At 34.0% G+C, this 21,210-nt stretch overlaps 2 protein-coding genes and 1 long non-coding RNA gene across 3 annotated transcripts; 2 read left to right on the plus strand and 1 right to left on the minus strand.

Moving 5' to 3' along the window:
- Positions 1-285: 285 nt before the first annotated feature.
- On the plus strand, positions 286-3,012 carry LOC148167684 (brachyurin-like). The gene is made up of 6 exons (XM_088045138.1): positions 286-369; positions 458-612; positions 736-902; positions 950-1,039; positions 2,114-2,253; positions 2,535-3,012. Exons 1-6 carry the CDS (start codon positions 286-288, stop codon positions 2,697-2,699), a joined length of 801 nt encoding a protein of 266 aa, XP_087901264.1. The 3' UTR covers positions 2,700-3,012.
- Positions 3,013-11,651: 8,639 nt separating this feature from the next.
- Positions 11,652-20,895, plus strand: LOC148167685 (uncharacterized). The gene is made up of 3 exons (XR_015770770.1): positions 11,652-11,855; positions 20,420-20,602; positions 20,772-20,895. It is a non-coding gene; the product is annotated as an uncharacterized LOC148167685 (long non-coding RNA).
- Positions 12,715-17,166, minus strand: LOC148167686 (uncharacterized). Its single transcript, XM_088045308.1, has 5 exons — positions 16,469-17,166; positions 16,265-16,420; positions 16,103-16,204; positions 15,745-15,795; positions 12,715-15,691 (listed from the first exon to the last, which is right to left on the minus strand). The coding sequence occupies exons 1-5, from the start codon at positions 16,491-16,493 to the stop codon at positions 13,452-13,454; spliced, it is 2,574 nt and encodes an 857-aa protein (XP_087901434.1). The 5' UTR covers positions 16,494-17,166; the 3' UTR covers positions 12,715-13,451.
- Positions 20,896-21,210: the final 315 nt, after the last annotated feature.

Raw genomic sequence — 21,210 nt, forward strand, 5'->3', positions numbered from 1 at the left:
ACATTTAAGAATTTGGAAAATCTAAAGGGAATTCAAAAAGAAAAGATACTAAACCAATTCAAAAAATTGTCTTGGAATGTGTTCAGAAGTTTATTATTATTACTATTATTAGAACCTATATAGACCCACTAATGTCTAGTTATATCTAGATACATAGCCTTTTTCTTATCTCATCCAATTTTATTTATTGCATTAATAAATTAATCACCACTTATACATTATGTTATATCCCCAGATCAATTAAAAATATTTCAAGTAAAACACATCTCTGACATTGTTTTCAACATGAAGAAGCTTCTAGTGTTGTTGATTCTGTTCAAACCGACAATAAGTGACGACAAAGTATCGAGAGTTGAAAAAAGTCATCAAGTAGGCATTGTTCTTTCGAGCAACGCCAATTTGATGATTTTTTAAATTATATGCACGATACCTCTTTTTACGCATTAATTTTTTTTAGTACAAAACTCGCATTATTGGAGGAGAAGAAGCTTACTTCAACAAATACTTCTTCACTGCTGCAATTACAGTCCAAACCAATACAAGTCGGTTCTTCTGTGGCGGCGCGATCTTCACAAATCAGTGGATAATCACTGCCGGACAATGCGTTTTTGGGTATTCTAAAAATTTTGGTTTCATAGTTTGGTAACACTGAAAAAATAATCAAAATCAAACGTTTCACATTCAGTGTCATCAAAATGCCATTGAAACTTGGTAGTAAAAGTATGTACTTTTCAGGGCTACTCTTTTTACCATAAAACTAGGCTCGGTGCACCTTGAAAAAGAGGACCCAAATCGGGTAACACTTGCGACCTCTGAGTATATTTTACACCCGGACTTCAATCCTTTGACGTTGGAAAATGACATTGGTTTGATTAAATTGAGAATTCCAATAGAATATACAGGTAGGTGGGACTTAAGTTGGTAGTACTGGAATCCAAAGACATTGTAGATTACATAAGGCCTCTCATTCCTCTTGCGACGCATGAATTACCGGCTAAAACGAATCTGAGGATTATTGGATGGGGACAAACCAGCGATGGTAAGGATGTTTTTTATATCGGGTTGTCTATTAAAAATGTTTTTACGGTAGAAAACTCAATGTTAGGTTGTCCGAATTTATCACAGACTTACGTTTTCAATGAAATATCACCAACTTTGTTAGTTATTTTTTTTAACTTTTTTTTTTGTTTTTGTTTCCGTTGGAAGTTTTTTTTTAGGATATGTATACAGGGTGATTTTGAAGTAGAGGGGGAAAAATCCATTACAGCTTATTGTTGTTGAAAATTAATTCCAATTTTCATGCTACGCCAATGATTACCAAGGTTACTAAGGTTACAATGCATAGGTACATTATTAACGAACAAAATGCTCTGCGTTGTTATTAAGATTATTTTGGGCATATCAGTGGCGCCGAGTAAGGTCGGGATTTTGGAATTTTTACCTTTACCTTAAAATTAATAAAAATCACCGAAAACGTCTCTACGTATTTCCGTAAGGCCGTGTTTTTTTTTTCCGTTTCAAAATCACCCTTTATTTACTAAAATCATAAGTGTTCAATTTCTGATAAGCCAACTAAAAAATAAAAAAAATCGTGCAGGAATAAACTATAGACCCCAAGCAAACGTGTGTCCTAACTTGACATAAAAACGTCAAATAATATACACATTTTAGGAACTGATAGATATCAAGACATACGTTCGCAGAGTATTAACCAACCAAATCATTCCATTGATCACCTTGTACATATTTTTTAATATACAGGCTGTCCCAAAAATCGTGACCCAGAGAAATAAGGCTTATGGAGGCAACAATTCTGAACCAAAATTTTGAAACAAAAATTTTCCAGCTCAAAAAATAATCAAGTTAAGACGAAAAAACGGTAGCCACATACTATCGTCCATTGGTCAGGTCACTCTTGTTGCCTAGGAAATTTACTCCATCTCTAGAATAAGCTTCTGGGATTGGTTGTTAATTTTTTATGCTTTCTCGAATACTATTAAACTTAAGCAATTTTTGTTTTGAAATTTACCATCTGTATTGCTGCCGGCACCCTCCCTTGCTCTCTGGGTCATAAGTTCTGGGACACCTGTATATATTTTTTAACTTTCAACAGGCAACTCATCATTGACCGAAGAACTTCAAGTGGCAACTGTCAGTTCCATTACAAACGAAGAGTGCAAGATTTATTACGGAAACCAAATTACTGATAAAATGGTTTGTGTTGTCGGCAATTACAACGAAGGAGCTTGTCATGTAAGTTATGTCAAACTAAGATGGAAAGTGTGAGCTGACCTGACCTGACCTGACTTGACTTGACCACAGTTACAATACAGTAGTAACAAGAAAACTGGATAAGAAAACATTGAAAAGCTGTAACGTTTGTATCAGAAAAACGTGACTGCATTATAGTTACTTTCGAAAATTTAGGCTAGTTGTCGCTATTGTTTTACGCTGTGGTCATGACAGAAAGACCAATTGATTTCAACTTTCAAAGCCCACTTATATGTTGTGTCAATTCAAACTTTTATTTTCAGGGAGATACCGGTAGTCCTTTAATCGACAGTTATAGCAAATATTCTGCGATTCACGTTGGAATTGCAAGTTTTGTGAGCGGAAACGGATGCGAAAGTACTGATCCCTCTGGCTATACAAGGATGTATGCTTATGTGAAATGGATATACAATGTTACCCGCGCTTGAAATTGCATAAAAATAATATGTTACTGATTTATCTGTTTCTCTTTCTTTTTCAAATTACCAGCCGCAACTGAATTTCAACTTATCTGTAGGTCTTCAATTTTTTCTATTTTTTTTCTTAACGTTAGGCCGAAAACTGTATTTCAAATACTCGGACGATGTATGTATACAATCTGGTCTCGTGCTTCAACACTCTTATTTGTACGAAATGCAGTAGCCCACGCGCTCGTTATGAAATATAAACATCAGGATTTTGTGTTTTGAATGTTTCACACCCTAAGGACTTTATTTTTATTAAAGAGTATTTGGGTTGCACATAATTTTCAGTTGTCATGCATTTTAGTAAGAAATCTTCTGACATTTATTATCTTTGCATTCCAATCCTATGTCACAGCGAGAACTTGGTGGACTTGGTCCTCCGACAGTAACAAAACAGGACTCATTCAACTCTATAAATAACAAATAATAAATAATAAATATTTACATCTAGTTTAACAGATAAGTAAATATAATGTCTATGTGTATATAGTATGATAATCTTCTAAATGTGTCGATTATTTGCGTGCAACCCAAATTACTTATATTATGACATGTGTATAGTGTACTGGGCTTTTATAAAAAAATATAACAAGAGAAAATGTGCCGATTTTTGGTAACATGAATTCTATATCAAAGTAAGAAATGGTCCAACTATTCCAACAATTCGTATGTGGTCTCTAGTTAAATAACTGTAAAATTGTTGACTATTTGAAGTAAGTGGCAAATTAAGGCTAGAGCTTACTGGATGTCATGTCTTTATAGAAACCTCGTATTTTGGATTGTAGGCAACGGACACTTATACAGGGTCCGGCAACACTTGTGTCCACCCCTAAAATCGTCTTTAATTTTAAAAATTACATTTTAAAAATTTGCATACGCTCACAGTTGACAAGGCTCTAGAAGCTGACGTAAAAATTTGTTTTTTATCACTAATAGTTTTGGCGTCGCGACGCCTTAAAAATGTAATTTTTTGTTAATTGTGAGGGTTTGTGATATCAACCCCTAATTTAATTTTTTTGTAATATAAATGTGTTAAAAATATCTCAGTTGCTATTTTAGATTCAATGCAAATTGTCTTCAAAATTTGAGAAAAAAAATTCTGTTTTATCAAGTTTCCAATTCCAATACGTCAAAAATGGGAACTACGTTTACACCCATCTGTCAACATCTTGTGTCACAAATGACATCTATGCTTTGGTTCTCTTTAGATTGTAACAAAAGTCTTACTTGGTGAAATTGTCGCTTTGTCGATGTTAATTAACTATTTCTGGTGTCCATAAAGTGCAACATTGATTAACTTTATCACAGTGAATGAAGTGACTTGTGAAATTTTGGTGTAAACGTAGTTTGCCACTGCGCTGTCATAATTTTGAAAACTAACTTGATAAAACAGCATTTTTTTCGCAAATTTTAAACACAATTTGCATTAGATTTAAAATAAAAACTCAAATATTTGTATTACAGTTATGTTAAAAAAAAATTGAATTCGCGAATATTTCTGCAAAAACTCAAAAATCGCTAAAAATTATAATTCTTAGGCGTCGCGACGTCAACCAAACCGTGATAAAAAACAAATTTTTGCGTCAACTTCTAGAGCTTTGTCAACTATGGGCGTATGCAAATTTTCAAAATTTTATCTTTAAAATTAAAGACGATTTTGGGGGTGGACACAAGTGTTGCCGGACCCTGTATAGTGGTTGATAAGTATTTTAAGACATCCTGTATATTTACAATAACTTACGAAGTAAGTGGACGCATTGTTCGCAACAACCACAAAATCCTCCAGGACCCAGTACTTCATGTGGTCCTTCACATTTTGGAGCCGGATCACACTTGATGGATTTACAGGGATCTGGTGGACAAACGATACTAAATACAGTCGCACAAAGCATGTAAAATATGGACAGAACAATTAAGAACCTCATGTTGACGTCTAACGTGTTATTACGGAAGTTCTGGTATTTAAAACGAGTATGACGTCAAGCTAGGCTGTAATCGGTTGTGATAAGAAAAAGTACACTTACTTAGTATTCACTGATTGTACAAAAAAAATATAGAAAAATATGCATCAAGTAATTTGAAACTCTTTTTTTGACTTTTGTACCGGGCCCACGCCTGACACTTCCTCGTTTTTTTTTATAAATAACTTAACATTTCTAGTTGAGAAAAGAAAAGCCCCACATCAGTTAGCAAAATACAGAGTGTACCCGAATAAAGTGTAATGATTTTAACCCCAATATCAGACACTGCTGTTGATAATTATTCTGCAAAAAAAAATCGAAATTCGATAACTCGATAGCTCGAAATTGTGGAAAATTTGCTTCTCCGGACAATCGCTTCGCTCATTCGTGCCACTCGTCTGATTTCCGACAATTTAGACCTCTCTTGTTATACAGGGTCCGGCAACACTTATGTCCACCCCCAAAATCAACTTTAATTTTAAAGATAAAATTTTTACGCTCAAAGTTGACAAAGCTCTAGAAGCCGACACAAAAATTGATAAAAATGATAAAAAATTTCATTACGTCAAAATTAGGAACTACGTTTACACCCATCTGTCAACATCTTGTGTCACAAATGACATCTATGCTTTGGTTCTCTTTAGATTGTAACAAAAGTCTTACTTGATAAAATTGTCGCTTTGTCGATGTTAATTAACGATTTCTAATGTCTAAAAAGTGCAACATGCTCAAGTTAATCAAAATTGACCTTCATACAGGTGAATGAAGTTACTTGTGAAATTTTGGTGTAAACGTAGTTTGCCACTGCGCCGTCATAATTTTGACAACTAACTTGATAAAACAGCGTTTTTTTCGCAAGTTTTAAACGCAATTTGCATTAGACTTAAAATAAAAACTCAAATATTTGTATCACAGCTATGTCGACGCCAAACAAACCGTGATAAAAAACAAAATTTTGCGTCAGCTTCTAGAGCTTTGTCAACTATGAGCGTATGCAAATTTTCAAAACTGTAACTTTAAAATTAAACACGATTTTAGGGGTGGACACAAGTGTTGCCGAACCCTGTATATTACTTATGAAAATCATCTGGTATGAATGAACATAAAAAAATTGATGCTTCCCTGTTTCCATGATTAGGTATGCACCCATTTTTCGTGTTAATAAGTGAGCAAATAATGTTTGCCTTGACTTTGAATATCACTTCAGTTTTTTTGCAAATACTTAAGAAAGTACTAACCCTAGAGATGAGTTCTACAGTTCGTTGAAAATGTTATTTAATTGGTTTTCGAAAACAGTATTGCTCAATTCCATAACTTTGCAAGTTTTCAAAATAAATTAAATTTATGAACCATAACCTAAAAGTCTCTGAATCTAAGATTATTTCTGAATCCTGCACGGGGATTCTGGTGCCACGATACGATTCGACTTGACGATACGACACCGAACTCGATATCGTTCGTCGGCTGACGACAAAAGTGATTCTGGTGAACTATCGTCGGCAACGTTCGGAACTCGATAAAACTTCGAAGAAATGAGAGGAAAATTATATGTAATGGAGTAGGCTGCCTGTCAAAGTTGCATTTTGACAGTTAACCTGTACATCGTGCTTGCGTAACTTGTGTTTTTATTAATTTGGTGCTTAAATCCGTTCCTTGAAATTTCAAGCAATAATGTGGCCGATCATGTTTATCGAAATTCAACGAAGGGAACAAAATGTAAATCTCTTGAGAAATAGGCTGGAGATACGAAATGCTAGCGAACCTTTTAATTTGCCGGATAAAAGGTTTATTGAATTATTTCGATTAAATAAAAATGCGACTCGGCGTTTAATCTATGAATTACAACCATATCTGCATAATCCTATTAGGAGACACGGCGTGTCGGTTGAAATTGCAGTTTTAACGGCATTGCGTTTTTATGCAACTGGCTGCTATCAGCGGAGCATCGGGAAAGATTGGAATTTAGGGTTGAGCCAAACTAGTGTTCACAGATGTATCAAATCTGTGACTGAGGCAATTGATCAGCACTTGGCCCCTTATATATTAAATTTCCTGATACCAGGGAAAAACGCCAACAAATTAAATTTGATTTTATGGACAAATGGGGTTTTCCAGGAGTAATTGGTGCTATTGATTGTACGCACGTTGCAATCGTTAAGCCGGCCGTTGAAGAACACAACTTTATAAACCGCAAGGGATACCACTCATTAAATGTGCAAATGGTTTGCACAAATAATTTAATTGTTACTAATGTAAATGCTAATTACGGTGGTTCCACGCATGACGCATTCATTTGGAGGAATTCCTTACTACAAAGATATCTGCAACAGATACATGCAGATGGAGACACTAACAATTGGATGATTGGGGATTCAGGATACCCCCTGCAGCCATATTTATTAACACCAGTTCATGATCCGCCACCAGGTACCCCAGAGGCAGCATACAACGTTGCCCATAAAGCAGCAAGGAACACTATTGAACGTTGTTTTGGTCTGCTGAAAATGAGGTTTAGATGCGTTCTAAAAGAAAGGACCGCAAGGTATAAGCCACAATTCGTTGCTAGCTTAGTGACAGTTTGTGCAACATTGCACAATATATGTTTGCAAGAAGGGGTTCCTTTATATGGAGAAGCGAATGATCCACTGCCGGATGACGAACCTAACCGAATTAACGAGGATGGTGCCAACCATAATCTTCTTGAAGAAGGTCGTCAAGCCCGCACCAATGTTATCAACCGATATTTTAATCATAATTAATTTTTATTGTCTAATTAAAGTATCAATTATAAACATAAATCAAATAAGATATTTATTTTAACTTTCTTTCCAAAACGTCCGTTAGACGATTTATCGCATCTGCAATTTTGGGAAGGTTTCCATTTATTTCCTTTAGAATGCCCATACTCTCTTCACATATTGCTTCCATCGTTTGCGACCTCCTTTGTTTTTTTGGGGTTTTGGTGTAATCATGGTCAAGTGGAAGTCTTTTTCTGCTCTCTACAAATTGCATTGAAGCAGAACTATTTGTTGGTGTGTTGTTATCTTCAACAGGTCCATCTCCGGTTGCTGGAGATCTCATAAATTCCAACTGCAATTATAATAATCAGTCAATGAAATACGCACATAATAAACTTGTAGTTGTTTGAACAGAACTTACGCCATTTTCAGGCCTGTTGATTCCTTTATGGAATGTGGAACCCAATAAAGTTAAAGCCCTTTCCTCGTAAATATTCAAGGGGGCAATTTTGATAGTGCCCCCTCCTGTTTTTCCCATTTCAATTTTTATTTGACTAGCTTTTTTTTTTAAATTGTATTTAAAATCCGCCCAAGTCTGTAAAATCCGTGAATAATACTATGTTTTTACATTTATTTAATTCCGAGCAGCATACCTTTTGCCATTTGTCCACTTTTCTTTCTCCAAATCCTTCTGAGTTTAATAATAAACTTAAAGAATCCCACAATTTTTTCATGGAATCTCGTCCGCACGAATTATTAAGCCTTCCTGTAGCTAATTCAGGATGCTCTTCCATGAAGGAAATTAAGATTTCCCAATGTTTTTCATTCACTTTAAAAGCCATCTCAGAGTGAAACTTTTTAAACAAACACCGAAACTACCACTTTAAATGAAGATTGAAAAGTGAACGAATTCTGAATATTTGAACATTTTTTCGTTTAAAGTAGAGGGGTGGGTTATCAATCTTAACGGTACCAACCATTTGTAAACCATGGGAAAAAATCTGAAGTGCAGATATTTGCTAATAAAACATCTGCATTTTATGTTTTTATATTAACGCGCTTGTAAGCACCAGATTTTTTAGAAATAGACCGTTAGGTACTTCAGACGAAATAAAATTTATATTTTTGAAATAAGTTATTTGCATCACAAGTTAAAAAAGTGGTACATATTACTTTTTTACAAATCATGAAAATTTTAATCAAAACTGGGGTTAGCAAAACATAATGATTTTCTAAAATCAAGTAAATCTGTTCGTGTTCACCATATCATTTAATAATATACAAGAGTGTTCAGGTAGTTGATTTTATAAAGTTACAAATTGTACTCCTAATTACAATTTTTGTATTTGCAATTAATAAATCTAGTTAATTATTTCAGTGAGTGTTCGGAAAACAATTTTCTTGAAAAGTGAATACATAAAAAATTTTCGGACACGTAATAAGAAATTGATTAGGAACACAAATAATTTACAAATACTATACAAGTACTACAATTATTATAAAATTGGGCGAATCTGTTCGTATTTACTCATTTAATGATTTACAGTTACAAATGTGTTCAATTGATTTCCTAATGTTGAAAAATTGTGATTTCAATGTTTATTCTGATAAATAATTACCATGGTATAATGAAATCTAAGGTATGATTTTGCGCATCTACGGAGTGGGGAGTGACGTCACTCGGAGAGTCGTTAGTTCACATGTAAGGCACGTGTTTGTCTTATTGGAATCTGTATTTATCTTGTTTCCAGCTTTTAACGATTTTCAAATTTTAATTCGTTAATAAAATAATAATAATAATTATAATACGCGACCTGAGAACTATAAGGTTCTAACTAACATTTGCATTAAATTGATCCAGTGTTCACGTTATCAGTGATATCTCTTTAATTTATTAAGCATTTATTTACAAAATGACAGGATTTATTAAAATTATTTTGGCTTGTTAAAATATTAACTCAATTCTTTTTTATACATGATAGAACATGTTTAAAAAAATCGCAAAACATAGAATTTAAATTTTCACAAAAAATCACTTAGAACCTTATAATTCTCACGTCGCGAATAGTGACAATCAGGGAAACTATGCTGAAAAGAATATCATTTTTTTTAGATTTTCCAAAGCCAGTGTGACAAGAAAATTGTGGGTGATTTCGTGTTTGATTCGTCGGTTTGATTTTTTAATTAAGAAAATGCCAGAATATGTTCAAAACAGTTCTGTACAGAGAGAAACTTAATATACGAACTGTAAAATTATTTACTAAAGAAGGGAAGAAGATTAAAAGACGAAGCTGTTCCTTCTTTATTTCTTCCTAAAAGAAAATCACGCAAACCTTCAACAGAACGGAAAGAAAAAGCGTGCAAAACACAATTTTGTGTTTGCATGTTTTTGCATGTTGTCAAATAATCAAATAAACTTTACTTTTTGTTTCGATAGCGTAAACACAGACTTCAAAAATGACTTGACAGCAAAAATAGATTTACTTAAAAGCGAAAATCAATAACTTTAAAAAAAATTTTAGAATTAATAAATTAAATTCAGTTTTAAAAGAAAGAAGAAATAAGATAAAAAGGAAGAGGGAATTTGTGAAAATTGTTAATTAATTTTATTAAGTTTGTTTTTGTAGCTTCTGATTTCTTTTTTCTAACTTGATAAAACTTTTTTTAAACTTAATTTATTGTTTTTTTTGATCTTTGAAATGAGGGTAAAGAAGTACAGCATGGCTTACCAATTTCTGCAGATTAAAAGAAAAATGATATGTTATGTTGACAATTTTAATTTTAAAAATACGTAATTTTTAATTTTTTTTCGCATTATGGTTTCGAGGAATTGCAATAAATACCATAATTACATCAAAACCAAAATATTTTATTTCTACATCCGAAAAAATCACACCCTTGATTAGTGATTTCATTATTCTAAACTGATATACAGTATGTCCCCGGATTGAGTTCACAAGAGGGAAAAAAAGTTTATTTTTCATTTTACAAAAAAATGACAAAGGAATAACATTTTTTGCTTATTTCAAAACAGATAAATCTGCAATTAAAATTTCAAAATTATTAGTTTGTACTCTTAAAATTAATTTTTTCATTATTTTTATTTATTAAATTTTGTAATCGTATTCAAATAATAGCAGGCTGTGGATTCACAAAATCAAATAGTGCGTTAAAGATTAAAGAAAAATTTTCCTAATAATGTATAAGTATTAAAAAATTGGAAAAAAATGCAATTGCATCCTTAACAATAATTGAGAAAATTCGAAACAGTCGAAAAAATTACGAGTTAGATTGAACTATGTGCTAAAACGGGTAATGGGCCAATCAAATAGTAGAAATTGGTTTGAGTTAAGAAACAAATTTCATTCCTTTGACATTTTTTGCTAAATTAAAATAAAAAAGTTCTTCGTTATTTTTTGTTTCTTTCGATTTCCAGAACACAGCTTGATAATATTAAAGTTTTAATTAAAGATTTATTTATTTTAAATGAAGCAAAAAATATTATTCCTTTGTCATTTTTCTGTAAAATGAAAAATAAAGTTTTTTTCCCTCTTGTGAACTCAATCCGGGGACATACTGTATCTACGCTCGTATGCTTAATGAAATGTTTAGAACCTCATTTCAACAAAATTTTCACAAGCGACAATTATTTGGACTGTCCTGATCCGTAAATCTATAAACCTTCACTTGTTTTAACTGCCTTCATTTAGCATTAAAATAGAAAACGAATTTTAAAGTGTTCCTTAATTCAATCGATGTTCTGTAAAGCATTATTTTTAATAATATTATCTAATAACACGAATATAACACTTTTATTCCTGCTTTTAAGCACCGTACAATGGCAATTCTTCCAACTGCTACTCTCCGAGTGACGTCACTGCGCGAGCTGGACGCGTTCGGGTTGCCTGAGTATCATATCTTAGAAATCTTTATATCATGAATAATTACTTTGTGTTGCTATAATAAAGATACGCCTCTTTTCACGATTTGCAATAAAGAAATCTAGTGAGTATGGGAAAAATATTATTTTCAAATACCATATTAATTTTTATATTTGTGGTATAAATAAATTAGGCTTAAAATAATTGTCTACGAGCTTTACTATTTATTTATTTTGCGGATTCTGGCATAAAAATATGATGTAGACTGTGTAGATGGAAAAGTAAGGATGGCCAGAGATATTAGGATGATAGAAAGAGAAGCATGTATCGTTGAGATCCGGACGGGAGCCAAGTTGCTGCCGTGAAGTCTAACCTCAAATTTGGTGCCTCGACGATAGTGGTGACGACAGGATCGTGTCATATCGTTGCTCCGGAATCACTTACATCGTCAAGTCACGATACGATAGTATCGTATCGTATCGTGGCACCAGAATCCCCGTGCTGACCTGATGGAGCAAAACGGACTTCAGCACAGAATAGGTAATACAGAACGCTGACTTAACGCAATTTGTTGGTTCCAAGAGAGCGCCATCATGCATTATGCCCATGTACTAAACTGGAAAAAAAATGATAAAAGTTCCTCGTCGGGGTTCGAACCTGCTTCGCTTCTTCCCAGACTGGTGAGGACTTTGAAGTCTCTCGCGCATTCCAACGCGCTACATGTGTTCTTACCCACGTAGCATAATCTATGCAAATAAACCAACGACTGCAACTTTGACCTTGGCACTTAGCAAATTTGCATGCAAATTAATAAAATTCGTAATTGGCGCGCTGTATGACAAAAACAAAAGATCATTCGCTTCTTATCGCACCCATTGTAGGAGTTTTATCGCACCCATTGTAGGAGCGCCATCAAGCCGGGAATAAAATGAATTAATTAAACAAAGGTGATAATAAGATGAACGTAAGTTCGAATCTCACAAAATTCATGTTACAAAAACCCACTTTTTTATTATATTTAACACGTGTCTAACACTGTAAGATAACGAAAACGAAGTGGTTAACAAAATACACATCAAGATCATATTTAAAGAATTTATTGAGAAAAGTTACACATAATTAATGTGACAATGAAAAAATAACATTTCAATGTTGAAAATTTCTGAATTTCATACAGTTAAAAAAGCAAACAAAAACTGTTTCTATGAGGTTGTATGGTGATATACTCGTGTAAAAATCTACCCTGAATTTCTATACATGTTATTTTTTTTCAAAACAATAGACACTAAAAATATACATAATATACACAATTTAAATGAGAAATTTACAAAAAATTTACAGAAAATCTTTAATACTACTAAAAAGTAATTGAAAAATTTAAAACCAGTAAAAACTTAATATCTACTTTATCAGATGGACAAAAATAGTAGATTTTTGTTATACGGCAGAAAAGTAGTAAAGCCACTTTTCGGCCAAATAACAAATAAAACTTTTTCTCCAAACGTTAAATTCAGTTCCACGACCGACAATGAGTGAACGCAAATTGAACTATAAACATGGATGGCTATGCATGTAGTTGTCATTGATGACATTTACTGTGAAAAATATTGGTTTCAAAGTTAAGATCGTGCAAGTGCAAGTGCAAAATGTAAGTCTCAAATAGTACCCGTCACACAAAGTACTTTTTCTGCCTAGGCAGCAAAAGTGTTTCCATGTCAACGAGCGCTTTTCATTACTTATAACAAAATTGCCTACTTTACCGTCTACAAACGACTAAAAAATAGTGACCTTTTGTGACGTTTGGAGAAAAAAGAATTTACTAAAACTAATCTTAAATTTTTCAATAACACCATCAGTAAACACCAACAAAAATATTTTTTAAGCCAAATTAGGAACCTACGCTGTGTGCACCTGTTTCCATTTATTACAATTTATATTGATCAAAAATAAACACTAATTGACGATTATTAAAAACTACTTTGTCACTAAAATGATCAAGAACACTACAGTTTGAAATATTTACAATGAAAAAAAAGTAATGCTTTAATTGCTCTAAATTGAATATTAATTGAAAATAAAATTGTAATAAATAGAAATATCTACGCGAAACGATCATATATATCGCCATTTCCAAAATTACTTCCGAAAACGTCGGTATATATGATGCATTTCTTTCTCCAAAGGATCTGGATTTTCAGGCAAAGTGGATTTACCAGCAGCGAGCTTATTCAGCTGTTTTACGTAATTGAAAATGTAAATTTTCAAAAACAAATGAAAAAGTTCAGCTTTGACTGACTCGCTGTGGTCACATGCATGAAAATCAAAATCAATTGTCTCTCGTAGATGACTAATCACTCGGGCTGAAATTTGATTATGATAAACAGCGGAAGGTATTAGAATTTTCAAATGATTATTAAGTTTAAGTAAAACTTTAATCACATTGATGTTCATATACTGCAACCGCCGCTTGTCATCATCATATTCCCTCAACTCCACTAATCGATGATGAAGCTGATCCGGCTCTCCATAATGTTTTAAGTTACGTAAGCAGATTTCACATTCGTACTTCTCAGGGGAGATGTGGTGAATGAGAAATCCACCTATATAACCTAAAACATTAGTGTCTGTTGACACTTCAGCTTCTTCATCAATTTGTGGAGGAAACCACCGATCGCTCCCAGTCTGCCTTCCACTTTGAACATTTGTTTGACCTAAATAATCTCTAATGTTAACCTGGAGTTGTTCAGTGTCCGCCTGACAATTGGACCCGCGAGAATGATAGGACTGAAAATTCCTAATAAGAAGTGTCTTGTAAAAAGGAATAAATGCATAACAAGATGGATTCGTGTTTCGTACTCCACATTGTCTTATTTGACCAAAAAAGTTTTCTAACGGGTCCTGGTTAAAAGCCCGACCCGGAAAAGACTTTACACCTAGTTCGTTTAGAATTTTTTTGATCAATATAAAACCATCCAGAGTGCGAATCCAACCATCCAAAACTGGAGGTCGGGCTTTATCAGATGGTTTTGATTTTATGAATTCCATACTTGAAAAGAATTTTTTCCCTTTTATCCAGCACTTCAAATGAGGCGATTTCAATTCTACTTTTCCACGCAATGGAGTCCAAGCACACTTTCCAAAACCTCCGTTAACACTATCAAAAAGACTATTCAGAAATGCACAGAGAACGGCAGTCTGTTTGGCATCAGGTGGTAAAACCTCTTTAACAAAACCAGCCGCAAAACCCATCATAGCAGCAGCTACCGATCTGCTAAACACCTGAGCACACAATGATACTTTCATTTTTTGGACGGAATTTGGACGAATATGAATTTCAGAAAGTTTAGGTGCGTGTCGCACAAGTTCTCTCTTGTCCAATTCATACATTTTTATCACGTGTGCCCATTTTGCCACCATTTGTTCGTCACCCTCCTTGAACTTTAAATTTTTTGTAAGCAAATTATTTCTCATGCTTTTTAAGAGATGAGGAGGATCAAATAATGGAATAACTTTGTGGTTTCCCACAATTATTACATTATTTTGTTCCCCCTCATCTCTTAAAGAGACAGATTGGCGCTGCTGCCGTGTTTGTTCAAGGAGGGTGTCAATCGCCTTAACATTTGTGGTGCCCTGGTCACAAATTGAGGCGACAATGTGCAAACCAGCATCAGTAGCTGCTTCTACAATGGCCTTGAAGTAGCGGACTATTGTTTCTGCCTTCATTGTGGACTTGCAAAATGCAAACCCTATAGGTTGTTTCCACCTTCTGACCACCCCGCGCAACATAAAGACAGTAACATGATCCGCTACCTCATTGATGCGTTCCCAGCCATCATCTGCAAAACCCATTATTGAATCGGAATATCTTAAATAATCCAGATGCGGTTGAAGAGACATTTCATCAAAAAGTAGATTGCAAAATCTGAATTGCTCATCTTGTTCTACTCTTTTCCGCAACACTTCAAAAATGGGTTTTGAGATGCCTGGCTCGACTGGTATTTTGTTAAGTACAGTCTTTAAGGTACCGACAGTTGGTAACGTAAACAATTTTGATAGAAGATTGTACGTCCTTGGACCACTCTTCCATAAAGCAATGGCATCTGCCTTGTCCTCGAACGTAAATCTTCTACCAGAAGGTTTACGTCGCAAATTCTTAATTTGGCTTAAAAAAAACCTTTGCTGGAATGGTGTCAACTCCTCTAATTGCTTGTGCAACCCCGTGTTCGCCACCGCTTTAGCCGCAACTTTTATTGAGTTTCTACTCCGGGACAACCGATTCAAGCGTTTTTCCAGCTTCTGCGCCATGATGTACAGCTTCTTGACGCCTGGTAATGTGAAGCTGGCCTTGGTTAAACCGAAGCGTTTCAAAAGCGTTTCTGTAAACAAAAGATACGTTAATATAAAGTTTGGATAAATCAAAATATCTTACTTTTCCTTGTTGTCCCGGCACACGGGGTTACTGCCTGCTGTGATGGGGGTTCTGTAATTAAAATGTGTTAATGTATTTATCGGAACAGGTTGAGTCTAAAAACCCACGTCATTCCATTGTACTTCATAAAAAATAGAAATAGCGGAGGAAAAATTTTAATAATAGGTTAAATATGCGCAAAGTTTGGAAGTAAAAAATTTACATTTTCACAATGTCTTTGAGGTAAAAAACTATTGCAGGTACATGTATCGTAATTAAAACTTGTGAGGATTATTGTTACACACAATTTTGTATGAATAAAATAAAAATTAGTGTACCAAAGTTTACCTTTATACGAAAAATATGCTATAATAATTACCTATTGGGGTGGATGGCCTTAATTCACAGATGCCCTGAATGCCTTCCGTCTCCAGCATTACTGAAGAAAGCGTCGACTGCGCTCTCTCAGGTTTCATTAACACTAAAATAAAAAACAATTACATAAAAACCATTAAAGTAATCAATCTGATTTTTATCTTACATTTTCTAGGGGTCCTCCTTACTCTTGGAGACTCTTCAATATTTTGTAGGAAGAATAAATTTTCCTTTGGAGGAGTTAAAAACTTCACTTCAACAAGATTTTTTTCAGACGGTCCAGGACTGGGTATATAATCAATATCTCCCGACGTGCTCGGACCTAATTAACATCAGATAAAAACAAAAACAAAAACAAAAAAATGATTACCTGGCAATGGATCACGCTTAGGCATGGCTGTTGGGATTAACCGATTTGACTCCACATCAAAATCTTCAGATGTAAAGTGCTTAAAGCACACCCGACCTCTTTGAAATATTTGATGTGGAGTCAAATCTAAATAGCGCGGATTGTCCACAATATCCACCCATTTTTTAAAATTATCATAATCCCTGTGTGGATTCGGAAAACGATATAGTGGCCTCGTTCGATTTCCGCAATTTACAAATGAGCAAGAATTTGTTGTTGATGTACCTGCCTAAAGAACGAAAAGTTTAACTTTTTAATGCTAAATGGTGAAAAAACCGCTTACCTTTGACATGCTCAAACGAAAATTATGAACTTACAAGCTAGACAAATAGCGAAAAAAATAATAACTTGGAAACACAGCGAACTATTCAAAGCCAAGTGAAACAAGAGAATGAACGCACGGAACACAAATGGGTATAAGGGTGGTGGACGGTCCGGATGTAATAAAGCAATAAACTCGCCCAAAAATACTAATGCAAAACAACTTCAGTTCCTTTCACGATAATCTGGCAATGCCCCTGAACAAACCCAGGCAGATTTTATTGCAGTAAACCACCGATTGCCATAAATGGCTATCAGATTATCGTGACGGAGGCTCTACCAATAGATCCCAGGACAACTGATACTCAACCTTTTTAATGATATGATGAGTAATATAACCATTCGATTTTCCGGATTGTGTTGGTTGTTTGCTCCAGTAACTTCTTTAGTGGTAACTAGATAGGGGAGAGGGGGGCATAGTGGGGTACTTAACATTCAGTTAGCCACGCATGTTAAAATAATAGAAATTAACAAAATTTTTTTACTAAATATCATAGACTAATGTATTGCGGATGATTTTTGTTGTACTTTTTTTAATTACCATAAAAAACTTACGACATGTGAGCATTATTTTAAAAAATGGGATTTGCCCCGCTTTGCCCCGCACATAGGGGTAAAGTGGGGTACCCTATTGGGAAATCAATTTTTTGAATAACTGTGTACCTACTTAGAAAAAGTAACATTTTAAAATTACTTAGGCATCAATGCATATTGCACATAAATGAGCAGGTTTATCATATTTAGCCACAACATTTGTATGACTAGATTTAAAAAAAACTTGCTCCCAAACTTCGCGAATTTTTTAACAAAAACACTGAATTCCACATTTTGTTTTATAAAACATATAGGTTTTCACATTTTGTTTTATAAAACACACGTGGTTAACTGTCAACTAACAACGAATCAAAACACGCTATTCGACTTTTTTCACGGCGTTTGATTTGAGCAGTAGGAGTGTTACCCCGCTATGCCCCGGTACCCCACTATGCCCCCCTCTCCCCTACGTATGAAAAAGCGCTTCCATCTAAAAATTACTTCACCCTGTTATACCACATGCGGAAAAATCCCTAAAAAAATAGTTAGCGATTCGAGACAGGCAAAAAGTGTTTCACGATCATTCAGTACCTGAAGATCATCTCGCGTAATTGTGACTACATGATGATTTCTCTTAAAAAATAAATCCAAGAATTGTAGCAACGGCGACTTACAGAATAACTGTACTCACATCTGGAACCCATTGGCAACCCTACAGGGTAGTCCTTTAGCACGTCACACTTGTCACAGTATTAATGACTTAACTGAGACAAATTTACTCACTTGACAACTTCCTCAATAAATTAAGCATGTTTCTCGCTAACGGCATTCGGATTTGTAAAGAAATGACCACCTCATTGAAAATAATTTCTTACACGCATTTCGGGGAAAGTTAAACCTTCATAGTAAAATCAAGATCTTCTAATGTGCCTAATCATAAGTTAACCAAAGTATGCAAAAATAAAATTTTGGAAATTATTACCCCCAACCACCAACCGACATTAAAACCCTTAGAACAAAAATGTACCGAGCAGGTCATTTCTATATTATGTTGAGAACTGTTACCCTAATTAATTACCCAAGTATTAATTAAAATCGTCAATACGTAAATTAGTGCACCATGGTCAAGTTACAATTAAGCACTCCAAAAGATCTTGAATATACGCAAACATGGTGAACCTAAAACATTAACAAAGGTTTAATGGAATTAATTTATGATCCAGGATTAAGTTGATCACAAAATACTACCAAGTGACTACAAATCATCAAAATAAACATGAACGATTGTGACGTGATTGTGACTTTGATTATGACAGTTAATTAATGACAATTTAGCATTAAATTAGAGTTCTGTATTACCTACATTTGACGTTTTGTCGAATGTGGCGCCTCCGTAGATTTATGCCCACACTAAAACAATTGAGAACCAAAGTCGACTATAAAGCTTTTACCCCGTGGACTTCAGATTCAGGATCAAGAGGCTATTCTACTTACGCCACTTACGATTTAATCGCCGCTAGTTGGCGCTGAAGTCAAGTGTGCCACCTCCCTATAATTGTATTATCCGTTCACTAAACATAAGTGATAAGTAACGTCAAACTTCAAAAATTCGGAATGTACTTGGGGAGTTAGGGAAAAATGTTTCTGGAATAGAATGTACCATGGCACAAGCTGTCACAAACTTACAGGTTAAGTCAATTCATCGTAAGATTTTTAGAATATTAACCTATTTACCAACTCTGATGCGAAATTATAGAGCTTTCTTGAACTTGCCACTTGTGTGAAGCACTTTGCAAAAATTTATACCCATGGTTTATCTATTCTACGAACTAATCACTGGTTGTAAAACCCACTTCCATAGGATTATCTAAGGAATGGTGCTATGCTCAATTTGTACCTGCTTTGTAAAAGCGGCCCTTTATTGTTTAATTGTTTCTTGTTTTTTACTGTATCATATTCATGTTTTTTTCTATATTTTTCTCTTCTTTAGAAATTATGTATATTTTTTTTCTTTTCGCCCTGCCCAGTAAATGGCTTTGCTGTTGGGCAGTCCTACTACAACTAATAAAAACTTTGACCAACTAAATTCCCAAGCTTCAGTTAGCTTCGCAATTTCTGGCGCCGCTGTATGGGCTTAAGTAGTACTAGTCTAATAATAAATAAATAAAAAAAATCGTTACAACATATTTATGCAGTGATCAACTGAATTCTTTATCTAGTAGACAGATACCTTGTAAACGTGTGTCTTAACTTGATATAAAAACTTTTCATTTATAATGGATTTGTCAAACGACCAAAAAACGTTCTTAATTGAAGCTTATTTCCGCACAGGAGAAGGAATAACGAATGGAAACTGGTTTTGGTATTAACGGGCTTCAACAAAAGTACCCGGATTTGATTGAATACAGTTACAACCATCTATTTGCAACTCTGCGAAACATTGTTAGGACACATTTAGAAAAACATGCAGTGTGTACAAAACGTGAATGCTTGAGAATCCTTCCAAGTCAATCCGAAAATTGGGCCAATAGGTTGGATTTTTATATAGCACATGCCAGATAATTTAAAAAAAGACCTCGACATGCATCATAAGCTTTTGGACACAGCATTTACTGTCGATAAGTTTTTATTCAATTACGTTAAATTGTTGTTAATTAAAACTTTTATTAACTCAGTTTAATCTAAATCCATAAAACAGGTAAAAATGTTGTCCGAAACTGTGCAAGGCATACGTTCAAAAAGTAGCAGCCACCTTGATAAAAAATTCAATTGATCGCTCTGTATTTAATAAACAAATTAAAGTTCAGAATTTTTGATTTCGAAATTTTATCATTCCGAATTAACTGATAACGAGGAAGTAAAAAAATATATAAACAATGAATAAAATGTATAAAATAAATAAAATCTCCACACTCTCAGCATTAGTAAAAACCGCCAATTGTCAAAAAAGATGTGTTTCGTATTAACTACCGTTGTTATGTATTTGGCCCTATTTAAAATAGTAAGTAATTTTTAAATTATAGATCACTCATTTTATCTTTATTGATTTTATTTCAGTGTGTAAGCTCACCTCTTTTATTCGTTCGTTTCCTAATCAACGCACTACCGTTCCTAAGTTTTCAAAAAGGAACCCACATCATAACCGAAATTCTTGTAACAGTGAATGGTTTTTTGATTTTGGCCACAGGAATATCCGGCTTCATCACAAGTTGCATCGATACAAAACTTCTTTTTAAACTTGTAAGTTATAAAAACGGCATGATTGGGTTTCATAAGTTGGTAACACTGCAAAAACAATTGAAAGACTTACATCATGCACATAACCTTAAACGTCTCATAGATTGACATTGAGAGTTACCAATCATATCGATTTTTTTTTTAATTTTCGTATTGTAATATTACTTTTTAGTATCGAATCCTGTTGGCAGTGATGACATGTATGCAAGTTGGGATCGAAATTTACTTGTATATAAACATGAAGTTGGGCAGTTCTAAATCTGGTTTTTCCATTTCCAATTTTGCCACTGCTAAGACTTACGAGATAATCCTGTTCTTTCACATAGTTCCACTGGTTCTAGGGGTAAATTATGATCATAGTTAACTACATTTTGAAAGGCGTAATTTTTATTCTCTTAGGAGTGACGTTGTTACTAGACGACGTCACTGCAATAGAAAAAATTGGATTATACAAGTGTTCCAAAATTACCGCAAAAAAAACATATAGCAATATAGAACTCATTAATATGAGCAATGATTTCTCCTAAAAAAGTTAAATTTTGTTTATTTTAAAATGTTAAAGCGTTTTGAAGTTGGTAACAATCAACTCATTTATACAGGGTGATGAAAAA

This window comes from Gnatocerus cornutus, chromosome 9, assembly GCF_029298725.1.
Source record: "Gnatocerus cornutus isolate USDA-ARS CGAHR chromosome 9, icGnaCorn1.1, whole genome shotgun sequence".
Lineage (NCBI taxonomy): Eukaryota > Metazoa > Arthropoda > Insecta > Coleoptera > Tenebrionidae > Gnatocerus > Gnatocerus cornutus.